At 42.5% G+C, this 23,835-nt stretch overlaps 2 protein-coding genes across 2 annotated transcripts in view; one reads left to right on the top strand and one right to left on the bottom strand.

Annotated features, from left to right (window-relative positions):
• LOC307132885 (butyrophilin subfamily 1 member A1-like) overlaps window positions 1-11,491 on the bottom strand; it is a 46,925-nt gene extending 35,434 nt beyond the window's left edge. The window contains exons 1-8 of the mRNA XM_079827479.1: window positions 11,316-11,491; window positions 10,845-10,921; window positions 10,362-10,715; window positions 9,489-9,761; window positions 3,992-4,099; window positions 3,022-3,063; window positions 2,503-2,547; window positions 2,268-2,294 (exon numbers count right to left, since the gene is read on the bottom strand). Of these exons, the coding sequence (XP_079683605.1) occupies window positions 2,268-2,294; window positions 2,503-2,547; window positions 3,022-3,063; window positions 3,992-4,099; window positions 9,489-9,761; window positions 10,362-10,715; window positions 10,845-10,902 (907 nt within the window). The 5' untranslated portion in view covers window positions 10,903-10,921; window positions 11,316-11,491. The remainder of the gene's footprint in view (window positions 1-2,267; window positions 2,295-2,502; window positions 2,548-3,021; window positions 3,064-3,991; window positions 4,100-9,488; window positions 9,762-10,361; window positions 10,716-10,844; window positions 10,922-11,315) is intronic.
• Window positions 1-23,835, top strand: part of hmox2b (heme oxygenase 2b) — a 103,578-nt gene that overhangs the window by 46,613 nt on the left and 33,130 nt on the right.

Below are 23,835 nucleotides of genomic sequence, written 5' to 3'. Positions count from 1 at the left end.
CGGTAGGGTTTTTTCATCTGATACAGTGAGCATTGGCCTCCCATTGGATGTCGTAAAAGCCTTCCCGACCAGTCGTTCCAAGCTATACTGCTTTTCATCATCGGCCGGTAGGGTTTTTCATCCGACACAGTGAGCATTGGCCTCCCGTTGGATGTTGCAAAGCCTTCCCGTCCAGTCGTTCCAAACCTTGCTGCTCCTATTTTATCTGCCGGTAGGGTTCTTCCATCTGATACAGTGAGCATTGGCCTCCCATTGGATGTTGCAAGAGCCTTCCCAAACCGTAGTTCCAACCATGCTGTTTTCATTTATCGGCCGCTAAAGCTTTCCATCTGATACAGTGAGCATTGGCCTCCCATCGGATGTTGCAAGAGCCTTCCTGACCAGTCGTTCAAAACTAAGGCTGCTTCCAGCCATCAGCCAGTAGGGCTCGTCTGCCCAATGCCGCGAGCAGCTCCCATCAGAAGCAACAGGCCCTCCGGGCCAAGCAACCAGGCTCATCAAAACGCCAGCCTACCAATTATCTGCGTATTTGGGGGGAGGTTTTGGTGGCTGTCCTCTGTTTTTGCATTTTGGGGGGTACTCTGGGTTCGGGCAAAATTCCGAGCCCGGAGCCCTCCCCCGGACAGCACGCCAAATACGCATAATATTTACTCTATTTAATTTGATGTAAGTGTGAACTCGTGAATTGATGTTTTATAAACAAATTTCGGGAGGAACACATTCAGGAAATTAAAACTGTTAAGTGGAGCAGACCCAGATAATTAAACCTAATTGAACACAAGAGGAGCTCATTAAAAAATCAACGATAGGAGGTGTATATAGACTGCCGATTTACCTTCCTGTCGTTGACTGTTTCTTAGCATCCCTCCACCACCCCTTCTCCTCACTTAATTAAACTCACATAAGACATCAAATTAATATATGTAGTCTAGTTCTAGACTATTTCCATCAGGGGGGGTACTCTGGGTTCGGGCAAAATTCCGAGCCCGGAGCCCTCCCCCGGACAGCACGCCAAATACGCATAATATTTACTCTATTTAATTTGATGAAAGTGTGAACTCGTGAATGTGATTTATTAAGGGAAAACTGCGTAGGATGTGCGTGCGCACGGTTTTATAAATCCGAATATTTCTGTGCATTATCCTACGCAAAGTTTTATAAATGAGGCCCCTAGTCTGGATCCGCAATCCTTATCTGTTCCGGATCCGCTGCGCTGTGCAAGTGGACTCCGTTCCGGACCCGTTTTGCGGATCCGTTCCGGAGCTTGTGATACCTCCGGGGTGGATCCGTTCCAGAGTCAGTTTGCTATCTGGGAAACAAGTTAGCGAGGTACGAAGAACAGACCCCAGGAATTCATTCGTGCATGGCTACTAACAATAAAAATTAATAAACAGATGACAAGCCACATGCATACAAGACAACAGAAAACTGACGGATGTCTAAACTTTATCTAAACCCGTGTCACTGAGCTCCTCATAACTGAATTTTAGGCTTTTGACAAATGTTTGTTAAACGTGGCACTGCAGTAAATAGGCACATTTCATGTTTCTATTCAAGCCCAAACAATCTTAAGCAAACGCCCTTTGCATTGCACAAGGCATATTCAGAAAAATATCCATTTTGTAGATCAAGACAAGTTTTATGGTCATTTTAAAATGTTAAATGTATGTAATACATACTTTAAATCCGCTAAAATCAGGAATACTGAATAAACATCTTCATCGAAACACTGGGTGATTTATGAAGTAGGCATGTCATGTAATATTTGGGGGATGCATTTTGACGCGAAAATGACACCTGTGGCCATTCCATTGGGTCGTTTATCAGTCACAGTGATTATGTTGGCTATACTGGGTTAACACAATGCCTTTCCAGTGTGGGGGAATGGACTGTTTTCCCCCAAGCCACGCCCCAGTTATGACACACCACTGACCAAGTCTATCATCTAATAGAGAAACATGTTCTGATAGTTCTGGTCGTGTTTTTCCTGCTTCACTTGAGGTTGTTTTCTATGTTGTTGTTCATCGCTGGATCGCCTTGTGTTGATTTTTTTGTCTTGCTTTTCATGTTTTTCTCTTATGGCACATATAAACTACATCTCATCATTTAGTGTTTGAATCATTGATTGCTTTTATGCAGTGAATTAAACTAAACTCTCAAAAACAATAAATAAATAAATAAATAAATAAAAGTGAATGAATGAATTTGGGGAATTAAAATTATTAAAATAAATAATAATGTCATAGAACATGAATAGTTTTACTCACCTGTGTGTTTTCTAAAATGTGTGACAGCTAAAAACAGAAAGTATGAAGTTATAAAGGGTTCATAACAGAATTCATCTTTAGATCAATAATGAGATCAAAAAGACTTCATATCTTATAATAACTTTATAACTATAATCAATTGTATATGAATGCGCACTCAGCGTATTCATTCATTGTTTAGCAAAATTATTAAAAAGTAATTAATAATTTAATAAAGCCATATAAACAAATTCACCTTTTGGTATAATCATCTTCTGACTTTTTAAAAGTTGATCACGTTCTAAAGAAAATTCGGAAAAAGACGAGAAAATAACATTGAAATTACATCATGTTTTATAACTGATAAACAAGAAGTTATGATCATTTATTTATGTCACTGTAAAATATTGCTGTAAAATGGCCAATTTGACCAACATCCATCAAAACAGCAATATACCATAGAAAACAATGCATTCTGGGTAATATTTGTAAATGGTAAAATACTAGCAAAATCTCAGAAACTGCCATTTAATTTAACTGCCATTATTACTGTGAACTTATTTAATTTGAGTCCACTAAACATAGTTCTTAAAGTAAAAAGAGCTGAATTAATCAAAACGTCATCTAACCATCAGTGTTTCTCTGCTCATCCTGGACTGAAGCACAAACTCTTCATCACACAATAGTAACAAACAAAACTCAACAGAAACCCTTTAAATCACATTTATGGCTGAAAACAGACTTTAAATTAATAACTTAATAAAGACAGATTCACCATGTTGTATTCTGGTCTTCTCTTTCCGCAGTTGCCTTTGTGCTGAAGAAAATTTAAAAACAAGAGAAAACAGAATTCAGACAACAGAAGAATTAAATTCACATATAGTTACAATAGCTACAAATTGCAGGACCAGTTTTAATTCAGACAACATCTGTTAATTAAATATGTTTGCTAAAAGATTAACCCTTGACCCTTGACGCATGTGTATTGATGAACGCAGAAGCGCAGAGGACAGAGCAAAACAAAACGTAGCATCGGAGGTTACTCTTTTAGCACAAGTCGACTTGCGTACCGCTGACCGCTGGAAGCTAGTTATTTAAGTCTATAACGCTTTAAATATGGATATTTCTCTTACACAAAAGTATCACATCTCTTCAGAAGGCCTTTATTAACTCCCCGGAGCCGTGTGGAGCAGTTATATGATGGATAGATGCACTTTATGGACTTTAAAAACAACACAACCATTCACTGCCATTATAAAGCTGGGAAGAGCCAGGACTTTTTTATTATAACTCAGATTGTGTTCGTCTGAAAGAAGAATGTCATATACACCTAGGATGACTTGAGGATGAGTATCAGTATTTAAATGTAACTGATAACTTAAAAAGTTAAGTGAACACATTAGAGTGTATTTACACTGAGAGCATAGTAAAAAAATATTCTAATTATATTATTTTAAGTGTTTGCAGACATTGAAACTGATCCCACTGTATAAAAACTGCAATTTAAAATTCAACCTGTTTAACTGAGGACACCAGCCAACAAGTCAAACATGTGAACTCATTCAATATTGTTTAAAGTTTTCATCACAGATTGATATTAAACACAATACACAATCATTATAGATGTGGTGGAAATTACATTGTTCATGACTTTCAGAAAGAAAAAAAAGACTACTAAATGTTTTTAAAAATTCCCAGGATGCCTTATCTATTTGCATCAAATAATAATAAAACAAGAACTTTACCTCTGTATTTATGAGCAAACACAGCAATCAGTATCCCAGCGATCACAATGAGCACAACAAAAACTGAAATCAGGATGACTGATGTCCTCCAAGAACTAAACATATTATCTGCAAAACAAAGCATTAAGTCAAGCATATTTTTACATATATATTTTTTAATAATTCTATTATAAACCTAATGCTGCTACCCAGCCAACAAATTTATGTTCAAAGAACATTTTCCAAACATTGTTTTGGTTATGGGAACGTTAAAATGTCCAAATGTTTTCTTGATGTCAGCGGAAGATTTTTTAAAGGGGGTCATATAATGCCATTTTTGTACTAAGTTAATATGATTCTTTAGTGTCTAAATGAAAAGTTTGCAAATCTCGCACGCCAATGGCCCATTGGCCTGTTCTCTATATCTCGAAGCTGATAGGGGCTCCCTGAAGTGATCCCAATTCATCAGTACGTCTCCGTTCCCTCCTTCAGGGAACGAGGGTTACCATTGGTAACCGTAACCGAGTTCCAGCATAAAACCCAACACTTTAGTCCAGAAGACCAGAGAAAACTGGAATGAAGACCATCTCCCAGAAATGTGTCTTTCTCTCCTATGTCTGATTTAAATAATAAAAAAGAAAATCTCTTGGCAAAATAACTGGTGTCCGGTCCTGTGAATTAAACTACAACGGGGAAAAAGCTTAATTTCAAGTCTACATTTGGCATCACGGAACAGGATTGCATCTTCAGCCATTTGTCTCAATCGATCGGGTAAGACTTTGTTTCCTTTCTAAATAATTTTGAGTCTGCCTAATGGTTTGAGACATTGACTGAAACTGCTAAAAATAACTGTGTTATTACAAATACCAGTTGTGTTGCCAATGGATATGTGTCAGACATAGTAAAAGAATAATAATTTAATTTGATTGGGTTTATTTAAGTTGCTCAGATCAGTGGACCTTTAAAAAAATATTTGAATGAAGCTGGGGTAAAAGTGGATCTTTGGAAGAAAGAAGACCATTTAGTAAAATTTTCATGAGAATAAGCCATAATTCGATATAGCTATTAGCTTGACATGGCTGTGAGGTGGTGAATGCGGCGGGTCTGCAGTAATTGGTGGCAGAATCAACCCTAAAACATCCCGCACACCGAAGATCCGTGCGGTTACGGACAGACGGGGAAGGTGTCAAGTGGTGTTTGGATTAAAGCGGTTTAAAGTGGCGGATCTGGATTTTAAGGGGAATCCTGTAGTATATAAAGAATCCTAACACGTTTAAACACGCTGAAGTAGCTGAAATCGTGGGCATTCTGATTTTGACAAGCTGTTCAATATTTGAGGATCACTGGTCTCATAGCAGTTGTTCATATTTTGATAAACTAACAACACTCTACTCTCTTTTGATAAGCACCAGTCCGACTTTATAAAAGAAGCTAAGTCTTTCATCTGATTTATCAATGAGCTAAAACTCGGACTGGATGTAGTATAGTGAGAAGATATTCCATTCTAAACCTTTTAATTAGATACTTGGTGATGCTGTGAAGAGAGAGTTTAGACTCTGGAAAGGGGGAAAGGGGGCACAAAGTGTCCAAGAACAAAATGTAGATGGTAAATCTATGATATCGATCACCCCATCTTGGTTAATTGATGTTTTTGAGAATAAATTGAAGTAAGAATTCCCGAATTCCTAACTCATGAATCATAAATGCTGTCATTATTAGGGATTACGATTACATGATGTTAGTTATGGCCATGGATCCAAGAATATGTAGAGATCTTCAGAAATCTTTATTAGAGCAGCTCATGAGCAAAAGCAAAATGATAATGAAGATGAAAATCAAATTACACAGAAGACTGAAAATTGTATTTAAGAAATTTAGAATTGGTTCTCTTAATTTTGGCATGCCTAGGTCTAAAAGATTATTTGATAGATTAGATATTGAGAAATTTGATTGCGACTGACATCGTCGAACTGTATGATTTAAAGCGCTCAGACACTGTCGTACAGGGAATGCCACAGTGCCTACGTTTGGTAGTTTCCGTCGTAATTTAAATTGTCATTCCATTAGAATTGATGGTATTCCATCCATTACTGTATACATTCCCCAGTTCACTGTCTGTGGAGGCAGTGACAAAAGAGACAATGCTCTGGCCAGAGGGAAAGGGAATGTGATGTGAAGAATCGAGGATGTATCAAAAGATTTATATTGTCCATTCGTATGATACTTTTGACAATTTTTCGATTTCAGTAACTGGGCCTTGGTTTTGATATATAATTTACAAATGAATTTGTCAGATTAATGAGATTCTCATACTAGACACATTACTATTACAACCTAAAATGAAAAGGTAGCACAAACTACCCGCTAAAGATGAGTGGGAAGAATGTGAGCACATCTAGTTTTCCTGACAGTAAAGCAAAATGCATGTAATTTCTAGCTTAGTCAGAGTCAAAAGATAGTAGAATGAAAAAGTAGTCCCGGGGTATTTTGGACATTGCCTCAGTGGTCTCTTTCATTCAAGGTCAGCTAAATTCTGCTATTTGAGCCTGTGTCAAGTGATAAGTAATTTATAGTAAAGCACAGTGTCTCAGATGGAAATCTTAGACATAGAGATGTTAAAGAAATGATACAGGACAATAGGTAATTAGAGGTTTCAAGCAAAACTCAATCATTTCAAATAAGTCTTTTCTTGATAAACTAACATACTGATAAAAGTGAGATTTTATACACTACACTATTGACAGAACAACTTCACTTTTAACACCTGGGATAGGAATTCTTTAACATCAACGTTTATGTTAGTTTGTTATTTTGGCCAGGAACTGGAGGAGTTAATCATGTGCCCAGGCAGTGAACAAGTCCAGGCACTGGTGAAGATTTATTAGCCTTTGATTTCTTAGAAGATTGGGGTTCATATTAAATGCATACACATAGAAATTAAATGACACATAGTATGCGGGGACATACCGTGGGTTGGGGTTATTTGTTCATTTGTTTTGTTTTGTTCCCTTTTCTGTTTTCCTTATGTTTAATTGTCTGTTTATTTTGTTGGTCTATCTTGTTGTTCCTTTGGTCTGTTATTCCTTCACACTATCGCTGCATTAGGTGGCCAACTGATGGGGTGACAAGTTTGGAACTGACTGCCGTAGTTCCAGAGGAGGGACTGAAGACTAAAAATGGTTGTTTATTGTGTTGTTTTCCTGTATTATTATTTTTTATTAGTATTCATAATCATTTGTAATCATTGTATGCTTGAATACATTGGAGTGTGCTTAGTGTAAGTTTCGTTGTATATGTGGACTTAGTGGTTTGTTATACATTCCATGCTAATGGACCTTAATGGTTGGTTATATATTCCATGTATATGTAGACTTATACATTTATACATTCCATTTTAATGGACGTCACATGTTCCTCTGGTACTGTAGTTTTCCAGCATATAAAACCCAACACTTTAGTCCAGAAGACCAGAGAAAGCTGGAATGAAGACCATCTCCCAGAAAATTGTCTTTCTCTCCTATGTCTGACATATAAAATAATAAAAAAGAAAATCTCTTGGCAAAATAACTGGTGTCCGGTCCTGTGAATTAAACTACAACGGGGAAAAAGCTTAATTTCAAGTCTACACATATAAAACACAAATAACGCCTGCACACTGGTCCATTTACAAATAGATGTTTTATATTTGTTTTGTTCAAACATTGCTGTTTCTTTTGCTATAGATATTTTAATTTTCTGATTATAAAGCAATGTTAATTATATTCTTAATTAGGTTTGTTTATTAAAATATATATATAACAAAAAGAACCGGTAAGAATACTGTTAAAGTACCGGATCGATAAGGAGTATCGGGAAGAGTAGAAATATCATTAAAACCTTAACAATACCCATCCCTCAGCACAATGCAGTCAGACAAGACCCGTTCTCCTGGAAACATCCAAACCCAGACCCGTCGATCGGATTGCCAGACAGAGAAGCGTGATTGGTCACTCCAGAGAACACGTCTCCACTGCTCTAGAGCCCAGTGGCGGCGCACTTTACCCCACTGCATCCCACGCTTTGCATTGCACTTGGTGATGTAAGGCTTGGATGAGCTGTTCAGCCATGGAAACCCATTCCCTGAAGCTCTACACACTGTTCTTGAGCTAATCTGAAGGCCACACAGAGTTTGGAGGCTGTAGCTATTGACTCTGCAGAAAGTTGTCCCTCAGCATGTGCTGACCCCGCTCTGTGATTTTACGTGGCCTATCAATTTGTGGCGGAGTTGCTGTTGTTCCCAATTGCTTCCACTTTGTTATAACACCACTAATCGTTGACCGTGGAATATTTAGTAGTGAGGAAATTTCACGAATGGACTTATTGCATGGTACCACGCTTGAAGTTGTAAGGCCCGCCCAATAGTCCCAATGAAGGCTAATGATCCGTGGGTGAAGGTCTATTGCGCGGTCTTTTCAGCTGGGCAAAGGGTTTTAATTCCAATTAATCTTTATCTGACTCCATTTTATCATAATCTCAAATTTAGGTTAGAATGCCAATTGGTTATTTGGTCATTTATATTTAATAGTTTAACTACACATTTAATTATTCTGTTTAACCCTTTTTTGAAATTATACCTGTCCATAATCTACTAGAGATCGTTAATAATTCCAGAGTAAGTCAGAATAAATCCAAATGTAACAATTTATTAACAGTCAGGTAAATGTATAACGCCAATTACATAATGAATTCAAAGATAACCAATACATAACATCAAATGCTCTGAAGTAAAGAGTAAAAGAACGCTGAGCATCTAGTAGACACTCAGCGTTATGGGCTTTTATTATCTTTTGTTTACTTCTGTGGGGATGAGATCTTTGCACCAGTCGCAGACATTTCAAACGATATCAAACATGTAGCTATAATACTGTATAGTGAGAATTCACATTAAACCATATAGATTTTGGGTGAATTCTGGAGGAGGGATGGGGGAAGATGCAGGTAAAAGGAAAGGCATGTAAATTAAAGTCATTCTTAGATGATTCACTCAGCGTGATGTCTTCTCAGATCTGGACGCTAAATGCATGAGTGTGTTCAGATGCTAATTTCCTTTATTTTCTCAGAGAGTGCTCATTCTTCAATCAGACATTCTGGCATTTGCTAGTTTTTTCCAGTCTTACAAATTCACTGAGCTCCTGAGAGCGACCCATTCTTTCACAAATGTTTGTAGAAGCGTCTGCATTTCTAGGTGCTTGATTTTATACACCTGTGGCCATGGAAGTGATTGGAACAGTACATACAATATATACAATATTGTATATTGTATATTGAACAAACGTTCTATTAATGTTACTGGAAGAACATTTGTTCATAACGTTGAGAGAACCTTGCCAAAACACTAGCCAAAGTTATGAGAACGTTCCCTGTTAGCTGCGATATTGCTTCTAGCTTTACAATGAGCTCCTAATCAATCTTTTTACTGCATCAAAAATATAATGAGAACATTTCAGACAAGTACAGTAACAGATGTGCCAGTACTTACTTGAGCTGATAATCAGAGCCTCCAGCATGTGATGTCTCAGTTTGACTCTGCAGTGAATCTTGTCATTACTGTGATGTGCAGTGATGGTGTGTTTCACACTGAATCTGTCCATGTTTCTGTGTGTCTCTGTAGTTTCTGAACTCAAACTGACTCCTTTACTGTCCAGCCACTCAAGTTCAGGTTCAGGATACCAACCTTCAGATTCACACTGTAGATGAAGCCCTCCTGAATGATCAAACCCATCTACAGTGATCACTGGAGGACTTCCTACAGCTACAGATCAACAAGAAGAACAATCTGTTGTTATTTAGGCTTTTTTGAGTTAGTTTCTGTAACAATTAAAGTTAAAATAAAGTGTATATGACATTCTTCTTTCAGATGAATACAATCAGAGTTATGTAAAAAAAATGCCCTGGCTAATCCAACCATTATAATGGCAGTGAATGGCAGCCCAAAAATTGCATCCATCCATTATAAAAGTAATCCACATGACTCTGGAGGGTTAATAAAGGCCTTCTGAAGTTATTCGATGGGTTTGTGTAAGAAAAATATAAAGTAAAATATTTAGCTTCTGGCGGACCGCCTTCCGTATTCAACTTAGGAAGAAAGTATAGCACCTCTTGCAGTTAAAAACGCTTACGCTATGTCGGACGAAATCATTGTCGCACCAGATAAGTAAGTACAAAGTACAGCGCCTCTTTAAAAACCTTTACGCCAGTTAAGCTTATTTCATAAGTTGAATACAGAATTTGTCTGAAAGAAGAATATCATACACACTCAGGATGGCTTGACGGTGAGTAAATCATGGGGTAATTTTCATCTTTGGGTGAACTATCCCTTTAAGATCATGCTAGTTTTCACTGGTTTCCTCACCTTCAACTCTGACATCAACAGTGGCGTCATCAGACTGGGATTTGGACTGAATAAAACACTTATAACGTCCTTCATCAGAGACTCGGACTGATGAGAGTTTGAGTGATGCGTTTCCTGTCTGTAGTTCTTGATGGATCAGTTTTGTTCTCCCTCTGTAGGACTGAATCTGATCTGTGTTTCTGTCTTCATGATCGTCATAGAGATGCACTAGTTGTGAGTCTTTCTGATCTGGTCTAAACCACTCCACTCTCATGTCCACAACACTGATGTTGGGTTTGACTGAACAGGGCAGAATCACATCTTCTCCAGCTACAGCAAATACAGGATCTGCAGGTCCCACTACTTCAAACCACTCTGTTACAAGAGAAAGAGAGCAGGTCTGAACTACACATCCTAAAGGTTTTTACCCTAATGTTGTTCCAGACAAACAGAAGTGTGCAAAAGTATAATTTAAAGTATTATTCACAATGATGAATAAATTACCTGATCTTGAATCTGTAATTCCACTAATGAGCAGGAGAGTCAAACAAATGAACTTCATCTCTGAGGAGACACAGACACTAAAAAGAAAATATGAAAAAATAAAATGTGTCAGCATACAATACATGTTTTTCACTTAACTTTCTGGCCAAAAGTGAGACACACATACAATCACTTTCTGTTGAAGGAAAACTGGTTAAACCGGGTCAAGACAAAGCAGGAAACAAATACACAACGTGTATCAACATGTAAACATATACATATAAAATATATAAATATGAAAGGGGTGAGAGGTTGTGGAATGTTTTTTTTTTTTCAAAAATGCTAATTTATTTATAATTATTTCAAAAACCTTTCATTTATTCACAAGATTAAATACTACATGCATTAAACCTGTCAAACACACACACGGTCCTCAAGTCACACTCATGCCAGACTTCAGGTAAATGTGTTTCTGATTCTTCCATGACTTACCTTCAACTCAACATTCACTGTGTTCTCAAGAGTGTCTTAATAAAGTGTGTCCATATGAAGTTTGTACGATCATAAGGAGATCATTCCTGGTTTATTTCCACTTTCTCTTGTTACCGAACACCTGAACAGACGACACAGTCCCTCCCTTCATTCCAGCTGATAAACCTGCAGCTTCTGTCACAGACTGACACGCCTCACTGTAATCTGATATGAAATATGACAGATGTGTTGGAATTAAAAGAAAATGCAAACACAAATGTGGATGATGACAATATACATCCACAAATACAGAGAGAACTGTGCAGAAATATATATTTTAAAGACAGTTTATCTTATATAAAATATATTCTTGAACAAAAAATCATTGTATAATACAAAGGCATCAGATTCCTCAGCCGAATTCGACTGCCACAGGATGCTGAGGGAAAACTCACGGTCAGGGAACTCGTGTAGACACACGTTATCATCTCAGGGAGGTTATACACCCGGCCCGTTGTCTGAAACCATGGAAGCACAGAGATACTATAATCAACAAATATAAAATTAATAAAACACCCATATCATTTAAAGATTACACACTGGGTGAGATCAGTTAATCAGACATGATGATTGTGTAATAAAATAAAGGTGAATAATATTACATGAAAAACTTAGTTAAAGTTAAAGCTGAAGTACAAAATTTATTAAACTAAAATTAAAAAGAAAAAGGAAAATATAAAAATAAAAAATATGAATAAATACTATAATAGTTAGGGTTATTATTGTTAACTAAAACGAAACTTTAAAAAAAAAAAACATTTTCATTACTTGAAGTAAAATAAACATGACCTGAAATAAAAGAAAATTGACTTGAAATACTAAAATAACTAAAACTAAAATAAAAAAAATATTAACATGACATTAAAATGACAGAAAACACAAATTAAAATGAAAACTGTTAAAAATGTAAAAAAAAAAAAAAATCTAAATATTAATAAAAATGATAATAGTATATCAATGATACTAAAATAACAGTTTCAGTGCAATTGTTTCATTAACAAACCCTTAATCCTCTCAACCAATGGTGTAGGTAGAATTTTATTTTTGGTCGGGCCTGGGCAAAAGTGAGCGGGCACTTTCACACTTGTCACTGTCAACATAAACCAAAACGGTTGCTAACATTACCTGTCCACATACAAAACATGAGCAGCGGTTACAACAAACGTTAGACACTTTATTTCCACTTTTCGAATATTTGCTTCATTTTTAATTGAAAATAAACGCCTTTCCGATCTGATATGTGATGGGAAAAGGAAGTACAGCGAGTTCGGCAAAAGCAGGTTTCGAACCGCAGGTTGAATTGCGTCAAAACTTAGTGCCAAACATCTTACCCCTACACTATCACAACTGACAGACACTGATGGCGTTCCTGGCTTTACAGAATTAATCTGCGCTTGGAATTGAAAAGTCTTATCGTTAATTTAGAAATAACTAGTGTTGTCAATAGATTTACATTTTTACGTTTATATATGTGTAATGGGGTAGTTGTAGGACTCCAAATTAGATGGACTACAAACCCCATGAGTCAACACACAATAAAAGGAAATCAGACATGTTGGTGTGCTAGGTTTGAAAAGCCGTGTAATGCAAAGAATAAAATAAAGCTTCTCATGCTTGTGTAATGGCAGATGAAAAGACCAGTGATTGAGCAGCACAGAACTGAAATGTGATGGTAAGGGTTGTGATTTATGATGAATATAGTGAGTATCTAGTTTTAACATTTGTATTTGCTAGTGATGGGCAGACCGAGGCTTCGTGAAGCACTGAAGCAGTTGAAGCAAATGTGCCATATTGTCCCGAAGCTTCGAATCAATCCGACACCCGTCTCAACGGCCACACCTAGTGGTCACTTGCATGTGTTGATCTGACCTTGACAATGATCATGTAAAATAAATAAATAAAAACAGTTTTCATCTGTCTGTCAACTACATGATCTTGATTTTGTAACCTGTAGCCTCCTCATTGTGAATAACTAGGTTTTTTTTGTCAAATTTGTTACATAACATTTTTATTCAAAAATATGATTTGCTCTGCTGTTGAAGAAGTTAGCTGACTTATTTTTTTTACACATCATTTCTCCAGCCTTTGAAAAAATCCTCTCACAAATCTCTGCACCCTCCAAAATGCCAGGATGAGCTCCTCAAATGGTGCATCAAGGCTGCCTATCACAATACACACATTTCACTTTATTTAATGTTTCCAAATGGAAATGCTCACACACCACAGATGTACGGCATCTCTTGTAATGGACAATAACAAAGATAACTTCCTGATTAACAACATCCTCATGCTAGGAACATTTTATATAGCCTACACAAAAGCAAGTTCTTAAAGGTGAAACCAAGATTTTATTAATTTCATAATGAGTTTAACTCTTATACAAAAGCCCTCAAAGTTATGAAAATGCAATCAGTCTTTTTTCCATTATAGAAGAATAAGATCTTCAAACAAAACCCTAGCCCCTTTAATGTTTTTTTGTTTCTTTTATTGTGATTTGCCTGATATATTTTTCTACTGTACTTTCAAGCACCTGATCTGTATTTTGTAAATACAAAAATGTTCTGTTATTGCCATGCTGTTTGTAAATGATTATTTGTTCAGCAATAAAAAATGTACAGCATCTCTTATGTGGAGCCTCCATTTTTATCTATTCTATTAATATATCTATCTATATATCACCAGTGAATCTATATAATTCTAAATCTCTCACTTATGCTGTGCTATCTGTCACTATCTAACTTAGCCTATATGAATGTGTCACTATATCTATCCTATCTGTCACTGTCTATACCTATCAGTCATTATATCTCATTTAAATCTAGCCTAAATATAGCCTAACTAACCAAAGCGCACGATAAATTTCACTTATATCACAAAATCACTGCTATAACAAAATCTCTCTCCTCTCACAAAAACCGACGAGGTGAAGATGGATTTACTTCACTTTTAAACTGTGGTGAATTAGGTTTATACAGATGTGTGTCTGTGTGGTTTGTTCTCGCCTCCTTTAATCAGCGCAGTTTCGGCAGGTGCCACCTGATGAAACACTTCGAAGCTTCATTTAGCCATAGTCACGTGACATGGGTGTTTCGAATCACCAGGCTTGTTTGAGATCATAGACTTCAACGGGGAGAATTGAAGTCAGGATAGGAGCACTCACTTCCTGATGGCTGAAGTACTGCAGCCTCAGACTGAGCTCGATGACGTAGATGTGACGTGATCAGCCTGTCTGACAGTGGCAAGTCTTCTAGTAGTTGTGCTACGTAAAATCTGAATCACCGAATCTTGCAGAGACAGAGAGAGTGAGCAGGAGCAACTTTTGATGAATGAAGCTGGATCTGCAACATCTCTCCATGTCCCCCCGATTGCCTCATAGACAGTAAAAGATTGCCGGCGAGCTTCTCCTCGGGTCTATACAGTAATTTGCTCAACAGTGCGACACAGCCGAGAGATGAGAACACATTTTTACAATTTTCTGGGTCTTAAAAGAGTCTGCGTTTGTGATATATTTCCTTCTTTCTTTCATGCAAAACGCTCGCTCTGTCTAAATGCGTTTAACCCTCTGGGGCTCTTCGGTCATTTTTTTAAATAAAGAGTCTTCGGGTCAAAAATGACCCCCATAGGAAATGAATGGGAAATTGGCAAAAATATGAAAATACAGAGTTTCTTCTTCTTCAGAGATACAATCTACAAATCAGCCAGGATGCAGAAAAAAAGCACACAACAGTGAAGGGGTGAATCTCTAAAACATCAAGAGTGCAAAACAGACAAATACACTCACACACACGTGACAGAAAGATCCTTTACATTACATTTCCATAAAAAAGTAACTCAGTAATGCAGTTAGTTACTTTTATAGGGAGTAACACTATATTGTAATGCATTACTTTTTAAAGTAACTTTTCCCAACACTTCCGACAGGGCTAACACACTGATCCGACAAAACCTGACAAAGTGCCTGCTTATCGGCGTCTGTCGTGCAGTGTGAATTGGCCTTAAATATTGTGGGATGGATGGATGGATAGATGGGAATTATATGCATTTTTCTAGCTAGATTTGAACTGCACTATATTATTTTCTTACTCAATATTTTTGTCTTGTTTTCCATTACAAATATTTAAAAAGTCTTACATCAAAATTACAAAGTAAGTTTATGCTTAAAATAAGAAAAATATATGTCAGTGGGGTAGAGAAAATAATCTTGTTTTATCTTTAAATAAAGTTTTTCTCACCCCAATGGCACATATTTGTTCTTGTTTTAAGCATAAACTCACTTAATTTTTTATTTTTTTAGAATATAAGACTTAATATCTTAAGTAATTTGCTTCTCAAGTAAATGAATCTTGATCTTGAAATCTTGAAATGTCTAGATGTTTGTATTGGAAAATCCGAGAATCATGATCAGCACCTCCTTATCAAAAATGCTAAAACAACAAACTGTTAGGGTAACAGTTTAGGACCCAGGACCAGTAGTGAAAAATGAAGACCAAGAGTCAGGAGTTTTAATTAAAAAAAAAGGATTAATTAAAGAAATATTTACTGAAGAATAGTTTGCAGTTTCATCAGCAGAAGCCAGCTTCAAGAGGAGTTCGTAGGCCGCGCTCCCTCTAACAGTCTCCCCGCCTCCGTCTAACGTACATACAATTTTCTGAACAGTTATACTGTTTTCAAGGTCTAGCCACGTCATTACTGCCATGTGGAATGATTCTGATTGGCAGAGAAAATGCCCAGTCACGGTAAATTTCCACACAAGACTAGATAGCAGAGCATATCCCTAAAATGGGTAGACTAGTTGTCGCCCCATGACTAGATTTTTATATCACAATGACCCAGGAGGTCATAGAAAGACGTCTTCAGGTCTGGGGTTGTGTGCAGAAAGCGTCCATCTTCAATATTGGGCCTGCACCGATCATGCAGCGCACATACAAAAGCTCCAGAGAACAGTTCCCTCAAGGTTGAGAACATCTTAACTATCAACAAGGCACTGCTCCAAAACATGCTGATACTACATCTAATACAGAAGTGAATTGATTCTATTTAATAAAAAAAGCATAAAAGAGGTCCCCGAAAGTCACGTAGACCTGTATCCAACATCACTCATTAAATATAGAGAGGTTATAGGTGAACTGATTTATTAAATATAGAAAATGGTAATAACTTGATTATCATTGATTCTTATTTTAATATTGATCATGTGTATGAACGAAGAGGCACAGGTATCTGACCTGCCCCTTTAGAACAAATCAGTGAGACTGTTACTCACGTATGACAGGTTTATGTGCCACATCATCCAGTGCATGTGCTATTTCTGAGCATTCAAAGCTACAGGTGAAGTTGTAAACCACACTGTTGTCCACTGCAATGTCCAGTTTTTGTGAGTCTCCCAACATAGATCCATTGAACTCCACCTGAACAAAACTGAGACACGAATCAGTCCTACTGCCTCTCTGAAATAATCACAAAACAGTGTAAAAAAAACAACAACAACTACATTTATAACCAGTGTTGAGTGAAACGCATTACAAGTAACTTGAGTTAAGTAATCAGATTACTTTTTCAAGTAACTAGTAAAGTAACGCATTACTTTTCAAATTTACAACAAAATATCTGAGTTACTTTTTCACATTTATTTGACTGACAGCTCTCCTGTCCCCATGTTGAGAAAAATCGAGAGTAAGTGCAGAGGCATTGTGTGTAAACATGAGGGTTATTGTAGTTCTAGACTAAATGTGAGCATTTATTCATCTCACTTGCACAATAAAGATTCAGTACTCCTCAAAATGAATAAAATACTATGCAAACCTCTAGGGGTGTAACGGATCGCAGTTGATCCGTGATCCGTACGGATCACGACCCACGGTTCGGCACGCACGTGACCCGCGGATTTATTGTGCATTTATTTTAAACTTGTGGATTAATCTGAATTGTTTAGCGATCGCAGACTAAAAGACAGTTTTTCTGCCAATATTGCTTTTAAGTGATCTCGTTCCTTTAAACTCGATGCGGAGTTTCAGAGAAACCCATGTGTTCACGTGAATAGGGCATGTTAATCAGTCAACAGTGGCTAGCGGAGAAGTAGAAGAACTTGAAAAGCCTCCCGCATCATTCAAATTGCGTGTATGGGAGCATTTTGGCTTCCCCGTAAAATATAATGATGACGGAAGAAGGGTGGTGGACAAAACTCTAAGAGTATGTAGGCACTGTGGCACGAAAAAGCCGTATGAAAGTGGCGCATACATCGAGCATGGCACCTGCTGACGCCCGTTTCACACTCCGTTTGCAGTACGTATGCGGTGCGTATTTTTTCCGTGCCCTTGTTAACGGATACAGCTTTCACACGCGGCTTCGGTCCGTCAGTGCGTTTCAGGAGCGCGTGGCCATACAGCTGTGCTGCGATCGTTTCTGCACAGAGTCTATTTTTTGATGTGCTGGCGCTGAATTAAAGTGACAGTGCATCCGCATTAAAACAAACATGTATCGATGCGAAAATCTAGTAATTCCACCACAGATGCATATAATGTAAAGTGTAAGTTAATTTAAAATGTTTGTTCCCATTCAGTAAGATCTAGACTCTCCTACCTCCGGGCTGGGGGAGTCCCCTTACCCATCCCACGAACTAGGTCTACCCCTAACCCGGGTGGACCTGCTTCTTTGGATGGCCAGGGTGATCTGAGGATTACGTTTAGGGCAAACCCGCCGAGCGATCCTCCGCAGGCCCCTAATCCCTCAGCTCCGCAGCCGGTAGAGCCTCCAAGAGAACCCGCTGGACCCTCCCACGGGAGACCAGTGGTGACTTTTGGAGCTCCAGCGGACGAACAGATGTCGATCGCTGCATCGGAGGGGGAGTTTCAGTCCTCGGGGGATGAAGGGTCAGTTGTACTGCCTCCCTCTGGGAGAGTGGCAACGGCTGCCCCGGACCCTGAGATGGCTGCTATGCTTGCCCGGGCCGCCGAAAGGGTTGGGCTCGAGTGGAACCCTCCACCGTGTCCCGAACCCTCTAGGTTGGATAATTGGTTCCTCGGGGTGGGTCGCGCTGGTTCTCAGCGTCCCGCCCCGACACCTTTCTTCCCGGAGGTGCATGAGGAGCTCACGAGGTCGTGGACGGCACCTTTTTCTGCCAGAAACCGGCCGAGTGACTCCTCCCCCCTCACTACCCTCGACGGCGGGCCAGCCAAGGGTTACGTGGGGATCCCGCCAGTGGAGCGCGCCGTCGCGATGCAACTGTGTCCGGCGACCGCCTTTAACTGGCTTGGTGACCCATGGCTCCCGTCCCGGGCCTGTAAGTTCTCTTCCGGTCTGACCAGGAAGGCTTGCGGACAGGCTGCGTCCGCCTTGCATGGCATGGTGTTGCTTCAGGTCCACCAGGCCCAAGCACTCCTTGACATGCACGAGGGTAGGCCTGACCCAGAGCTCCTCCGGGAGCTCCGGACGGCGACGGACCTCGCCCTCCGGGCGACGAAAGTCACCGCCCGTGCCATCGGTCAGGCGATGTCCACACTTGTGGTCCAGGAGCAGCATCTCTGGCTTAACCTGGCTGATATGAGGGAGATAAATATCGGTTCCTGGACTCCCCCATCTCGTCAGCTGGGTTATTCGGCGACGCGGTCGAGAGCTTCGCCCAACAGTTCTCGGCCGCCCAGAAGCAGACGGAGGCGATAAAGCACATCCTGCCCCGGCAGCCCGCTGCTGCTTCCACCCCGCCGCCGGCGGCAGCGCCTCCGACTACTCGTCGCCGAGGACGTCCACCCGCCGCCGCCTCCGCCCCCGCCAAGGCACCGTAGCAGCCTTCCACCAGCCGACGGCGTGGGGCCGGCCGTGGGAGGGATGTCCAGCCCGCTCAGGCCGCTGCCAAGCCAGGTGGCAAGCGTCGTCGCAAGCGACCCTGAGACGGGCCGCCCAGAGATGGAGGAAACTGCTCTGAGGGAGATGGCTGCAGCACCACTCCTTCCCCCGGAGGAGGGCCGGGGGAAAATCTTTTGTTTTTCTGTTCCGCCGCTGGCCCCAGTGCCAGCGGCACCCAAAACTTCAATAAAAGAGCAGTTTCCAATATCTCTGGGTGCCAAGAGAGCGCGCTTGGCGGTGGTCGACGCTCCCATGCCTCGCCACCCTCAAGTACCTCTCCCTTCGCCAGCAGGGGACGCCGGCTGTCGGGACGCACACAAGTGGCCTCCCCACACTCGCACGTCCCCTCCGCGGATGCAGGTAAGTGTTGCACAGCACACTCAGATCCCACTTCGGGACGTTCCCATGCCGTCCGAGCCGGATCCCTGCGTTCCGCCTCGCTGCCCCGCTGCGGGTACGTCTGTGGTGCCGTTGATCCCCCTTGCGCGGAGTCTGAGAGCCTGGCTAGCGCTTCCCAGCCCGTCTCGGTGGCTCCTCTGTACCATCAGACTCGGCTATGCGATTCAGTTCGCCCGGCGTCCCCCCAAGTTCAGGGGCGTTCACTTCACGACTGTAGTGGAGGCGAACGCCCCCGTGCTCAGGGCGGAGATCGCTGTCCTACTGGCGAAGGACGCGATAGAGCCGGTCCCTCAAGCCGATATGAGGTCCGGGTTCTACAGCCCGTACTTCATTGTACCCAAGAAAGGCGGCGGGTTACGACCGATCTTGGACCTGCGATTCCTGAACCGGTCCCTTCACAGGCTGCCGTTCACGATGTTAACGCAGAAGCGCATCTTCAGGTGCATCCGTCCCCGAGATTGGTCTGCAGCGATCGACCTGAAGGACGCGTACTTTCATGTCTCGATTCTCCCTCGACACCGGCCCTTTCTGCGCTTCGCGTTCGAGGGACGGGCATATCAGTACCGCGTCTTACCCTTCGGCCTGTTCCTGTCGCCCCGCGTCTTTACGAAGGTTGCGGAGGCGGCCATTGCTCCCATGAGAGAGCATGGTGTTCGCATCCTCAACTACCTCGACGACTGGCTGATTCTTGCCCAGTCGCGAGAGCAGTTGTGCGAACACAGGGACAAGGTGCTCAGTCACCTCAGCCAGTTGGGACTTCGGGTCAACTGGGAGAAGAGCAAACTCTGTCCCACACAGAGGATTTCTTTTCTCGGTATGGAGATAGACTCGGTCGCCATGACAGCGCGCCTCACCGAGGAGCGCGTCCAGTCAGTGTTGAACTGCTTGAATTCGTTCAAAGGCAGGACAGCGGTACCACTGAAACATTTTCAGAGGCTCCTGGGGCATATGGCATCCGCAGCCGCAGTAACGCCGCTCGGATTGCTTCATATGAGACCGCTTTAACGCTGGCTACACGATCGAGTCCCGAGATGGGAGTGGCACAGCGGTTCCCTCCGCGTCCAAGTGACTCCGAGGTGCCGCCAAACCTTCGGCCCGTGGTCGGACCCTCTGTTTCTCCGGGCGGGAGTCCCCCTAGAACAAGTGTCCAGGCACTCCGTTGTCTCCACGGATGCCTCATCCACGGGTTGGGGTGCCACGTACAACGGGCTTGCAGTTTCGGGTCTGTGGACGGGGCCTCAACTGCAATGGCATATCAATTGCCTCGAGTTGTTAGCAGTTCGTCTTGCACTCAGCCGCTTCAAAGTGCCGCTCAGAGGCAAGCACGTTCTGGTCTGGACGGACAACACTGCGGCCGTAGCGTACATCAACAAACAGGGTGGTCTACGCTCCCGTCGCATGTTGCAACTCGCCCGCCATCTCCTCTTATGGAGTAAGAAGCATCGGAGGTCGCTTCGTGCCGTTCACATTCCGGGCCTGCTCAATCGTGCGGCCAACGAGCTGTCACGTCAGCAGGTGCTTCCGGGAGAATGGCGACTCCATCCCCAGGCGGTCCAGCTAATCTGGAGTCGTTTCGGGGCCGCACAGGTAGACCTGTTTGCCTCCCCAGAGACGACCCACTGTCAGTGGTTTTATTCCTTGACCGAGGGGACCCTCGGGTCGGATGCCCTGGCCCACAGCTGGCCCCGGGAAGAACGCAAGTATGCGTTTCCCCCAGTGAGCCTTCTTGCGCAGACACTGTGCAAAGTCAGGGAGGACGAGGAGCAGGTCCTGTTGGTCGCTCCGTATTGGCCCAACCGGACTTGGTTCCCGGAACTAGTGCTCCTTGCGACAGCACCTCCTTGGCCCATTCCTCTGAGGCAGGACCTCCTGACTCAGAGACGGGGCACCCTATGGCACCCGCGTCCGGACCTCTAGAAACTCCATGTTTGGTCCCTGGACGGGACGCGGAGGTTCTAGGTGACCTACCGCAAGCGGTAGTTGACACCATCACTTCCGCTAGAGCCCCCTCTACGAGGCGCCTCTATGCGTTGAAGTGGAACCTGTTCGTCGATTGGTGCTCTTCTCGCCGAGAAGACCCCCGAAGGTGTTCGATCGGGTCTGTGCTTACCTTTCTACAAGATGGGTTGGAGCGAAGGCTGTCTCCCTCCACCCTCAAAGTCTATGTCGCCGCTATCGCCGCTAATCATGAGCTCGTAGATGCAAAATCTCTAGGTAAGCACGATCTGATCGTCAGGTTCCTTAGGGGAGCGAGGAGATTAAATCCGCCTCGTCCTCCCTCCATACCCTCTTGGGACTTAACTCGGGTGCTAACTGCACTACAGAGAGAACCTTTTGAGCCTCTGCAGTCAGCTGAGTTGAAAGTTCTGTCGTTAAAGACAATACTCCTGACTGCATTGGCCTCCATCAAGAGGGTAGGGGACCTGCAGGCATTTTCGGTCGACGAATCGTGCCTGGAATTCGGGCCCGGTAACTCTCATGTGATCATGAGACCCCGGCCTGGATATGTGCCCAAGGTTCCCACTACTCCCTTCCGGGACCAAGTGGTGAGCCTGCAAGCGCTGCCTTCGGAGGAGGCAGACCCAGCCCTAGCTTTTCTCTGTCCCGTCCGTGCTCTCCGGACTTACGTGGACAGAACGCAAAGCTTCAGGACTTCAGAGCAGCTCTTCGTCTGTTACGGAGGACAGCAGAAGGGAAAGGCTGTCTCCAAGCAGAGGATGGCCCACTGGATAGTGGATGCCATCGTCTTGGCTTATCAGTCCCAAGACGTGCCCTGCCCGCTCGGGTTAAGAGCCCACTCCACTAGGGGTGTTGCCTCTTCCTGGGCGCTGGCTCGTGGCGCCTCGCTGACAGATATTTGTAGAGCTGCGGGCTGGGCGACACCTAACACGTTCGCAAGATTCTATAGCCTCCGTGTAGAGCCGGTTTCTTCCTGTGTGCTCACTTCCCATTGTCAGTAACACCGAAGTGCCCGTTCTAGTGTCGGCTTGCTGCGCCATTCCCTCCCCTATGGTAGACGGATGCGTGCGCTTATTTTGCTCCAGTCGAGTTCCCCGGAACGGCGAACCCTGTTGAGTCCTCCGCAACCCGCGGCAGTCGGACGTGGCGGAGCGTTCGACGCCAGGTCTAACACTCGTATGCATTGGTGGAACTTGTGTTAGGCTGGGTTCCATATGTAGTGACCCCCACGGCGGTCCCATATGTGTATTCTTCCACGGTACAGCTCCCTACGGCGAGCCCGTATCTTTCCCTCGGCAGAGTTCCCTCTGCCGTTCCAGGTACGTTTTGTCTCCCTCCTAATTGGCCGGGGCCACCCCTGGGACTTCCGTATGTTGTGCTGCCCACGGCCATCCCATACGTGTATTCTCCACATGGTAACTCCCTCTGGGCATGATGTGGCTTCCGCAGCTGCCTTCACAGGCACGCTTTCCCAGCGTTATCCAATACAGTCAGCTGAGTGGGTCTTGCGGAACAGCAGCTTTGACTCTCCCTGCGTGAACTTTCCCGCCCGCATCAGATCGGGGTCTGTGGGGCTCATCGCTGGGCGCTGGAAGTGGTAGTAACTATGGTGTTTTCCATAGGGGATCCCAATTCGTCGGTACGTCCGACGTACGTCGAACGTGACCGACTGAATGGGAACGTCTCGGTTACGTATGGTAACCCTCGTTCCCTGAAGGAGGGAACGGAGACGTACGTCCCGTCGCCACAGTTGCTGTACCATCACTGCAGGTTGAGCCACTACGTTTGGCTCCTCAGTGAAAAACAGCGTGCATTCGCTCTCGCTTCCTGTTTATACCCGCGGCGCGGGGCGGAGCGCGAGATGCAAATCTCGCACGCCAATTGTTCATTGGCCGGTTCTAGATAGCTCGAAGCTGATAGGGGCTCCCTGAAGTGATCCCAATTCGTCGGTACGTCCGACGTACGTCTCCGTTCCCTCCTTCAGGGAACGAGGGTTACCATACGTAACCGAGACGTTATTTTAACATAGTCTATTGTCTGTTTTGCAATTTGCATGAGCAATGTATAATATATACATCTAAAGAAGGTATTAGGCTATATAAATACAAAGTAATGAATTCAATAAAACGTTGTTTAAGTGTAGTGCGTTTAAACATGATATCTATAAAATAGTGTATCGGCCTACAAAGAGAATTGCAATGCTGACAAGTGTGAGAGGTCTACTCTCCCCAGAGAATGTTGACATCATAATCTCTTTAAAAAAATAAAAAAGCAGCTCAGG

Source organism: Gobio gobio (assembly GCF_949357685.1).
Source record: "Gobio gobio genome assembly, chromosome: 1".
In the NCBI taxonomy this organism is placed as follows: Eukaryota; Metazoa; Chordata; class Actinopteri; order Cypriniformes; family Gobionidae; genus Gobio; species Gobio gobio.
The sequence above is the reverse complement of the archived record's forward strand: the minus strand, read 5'-3'. Positions and strand labels throughout refer to the sequence as shown.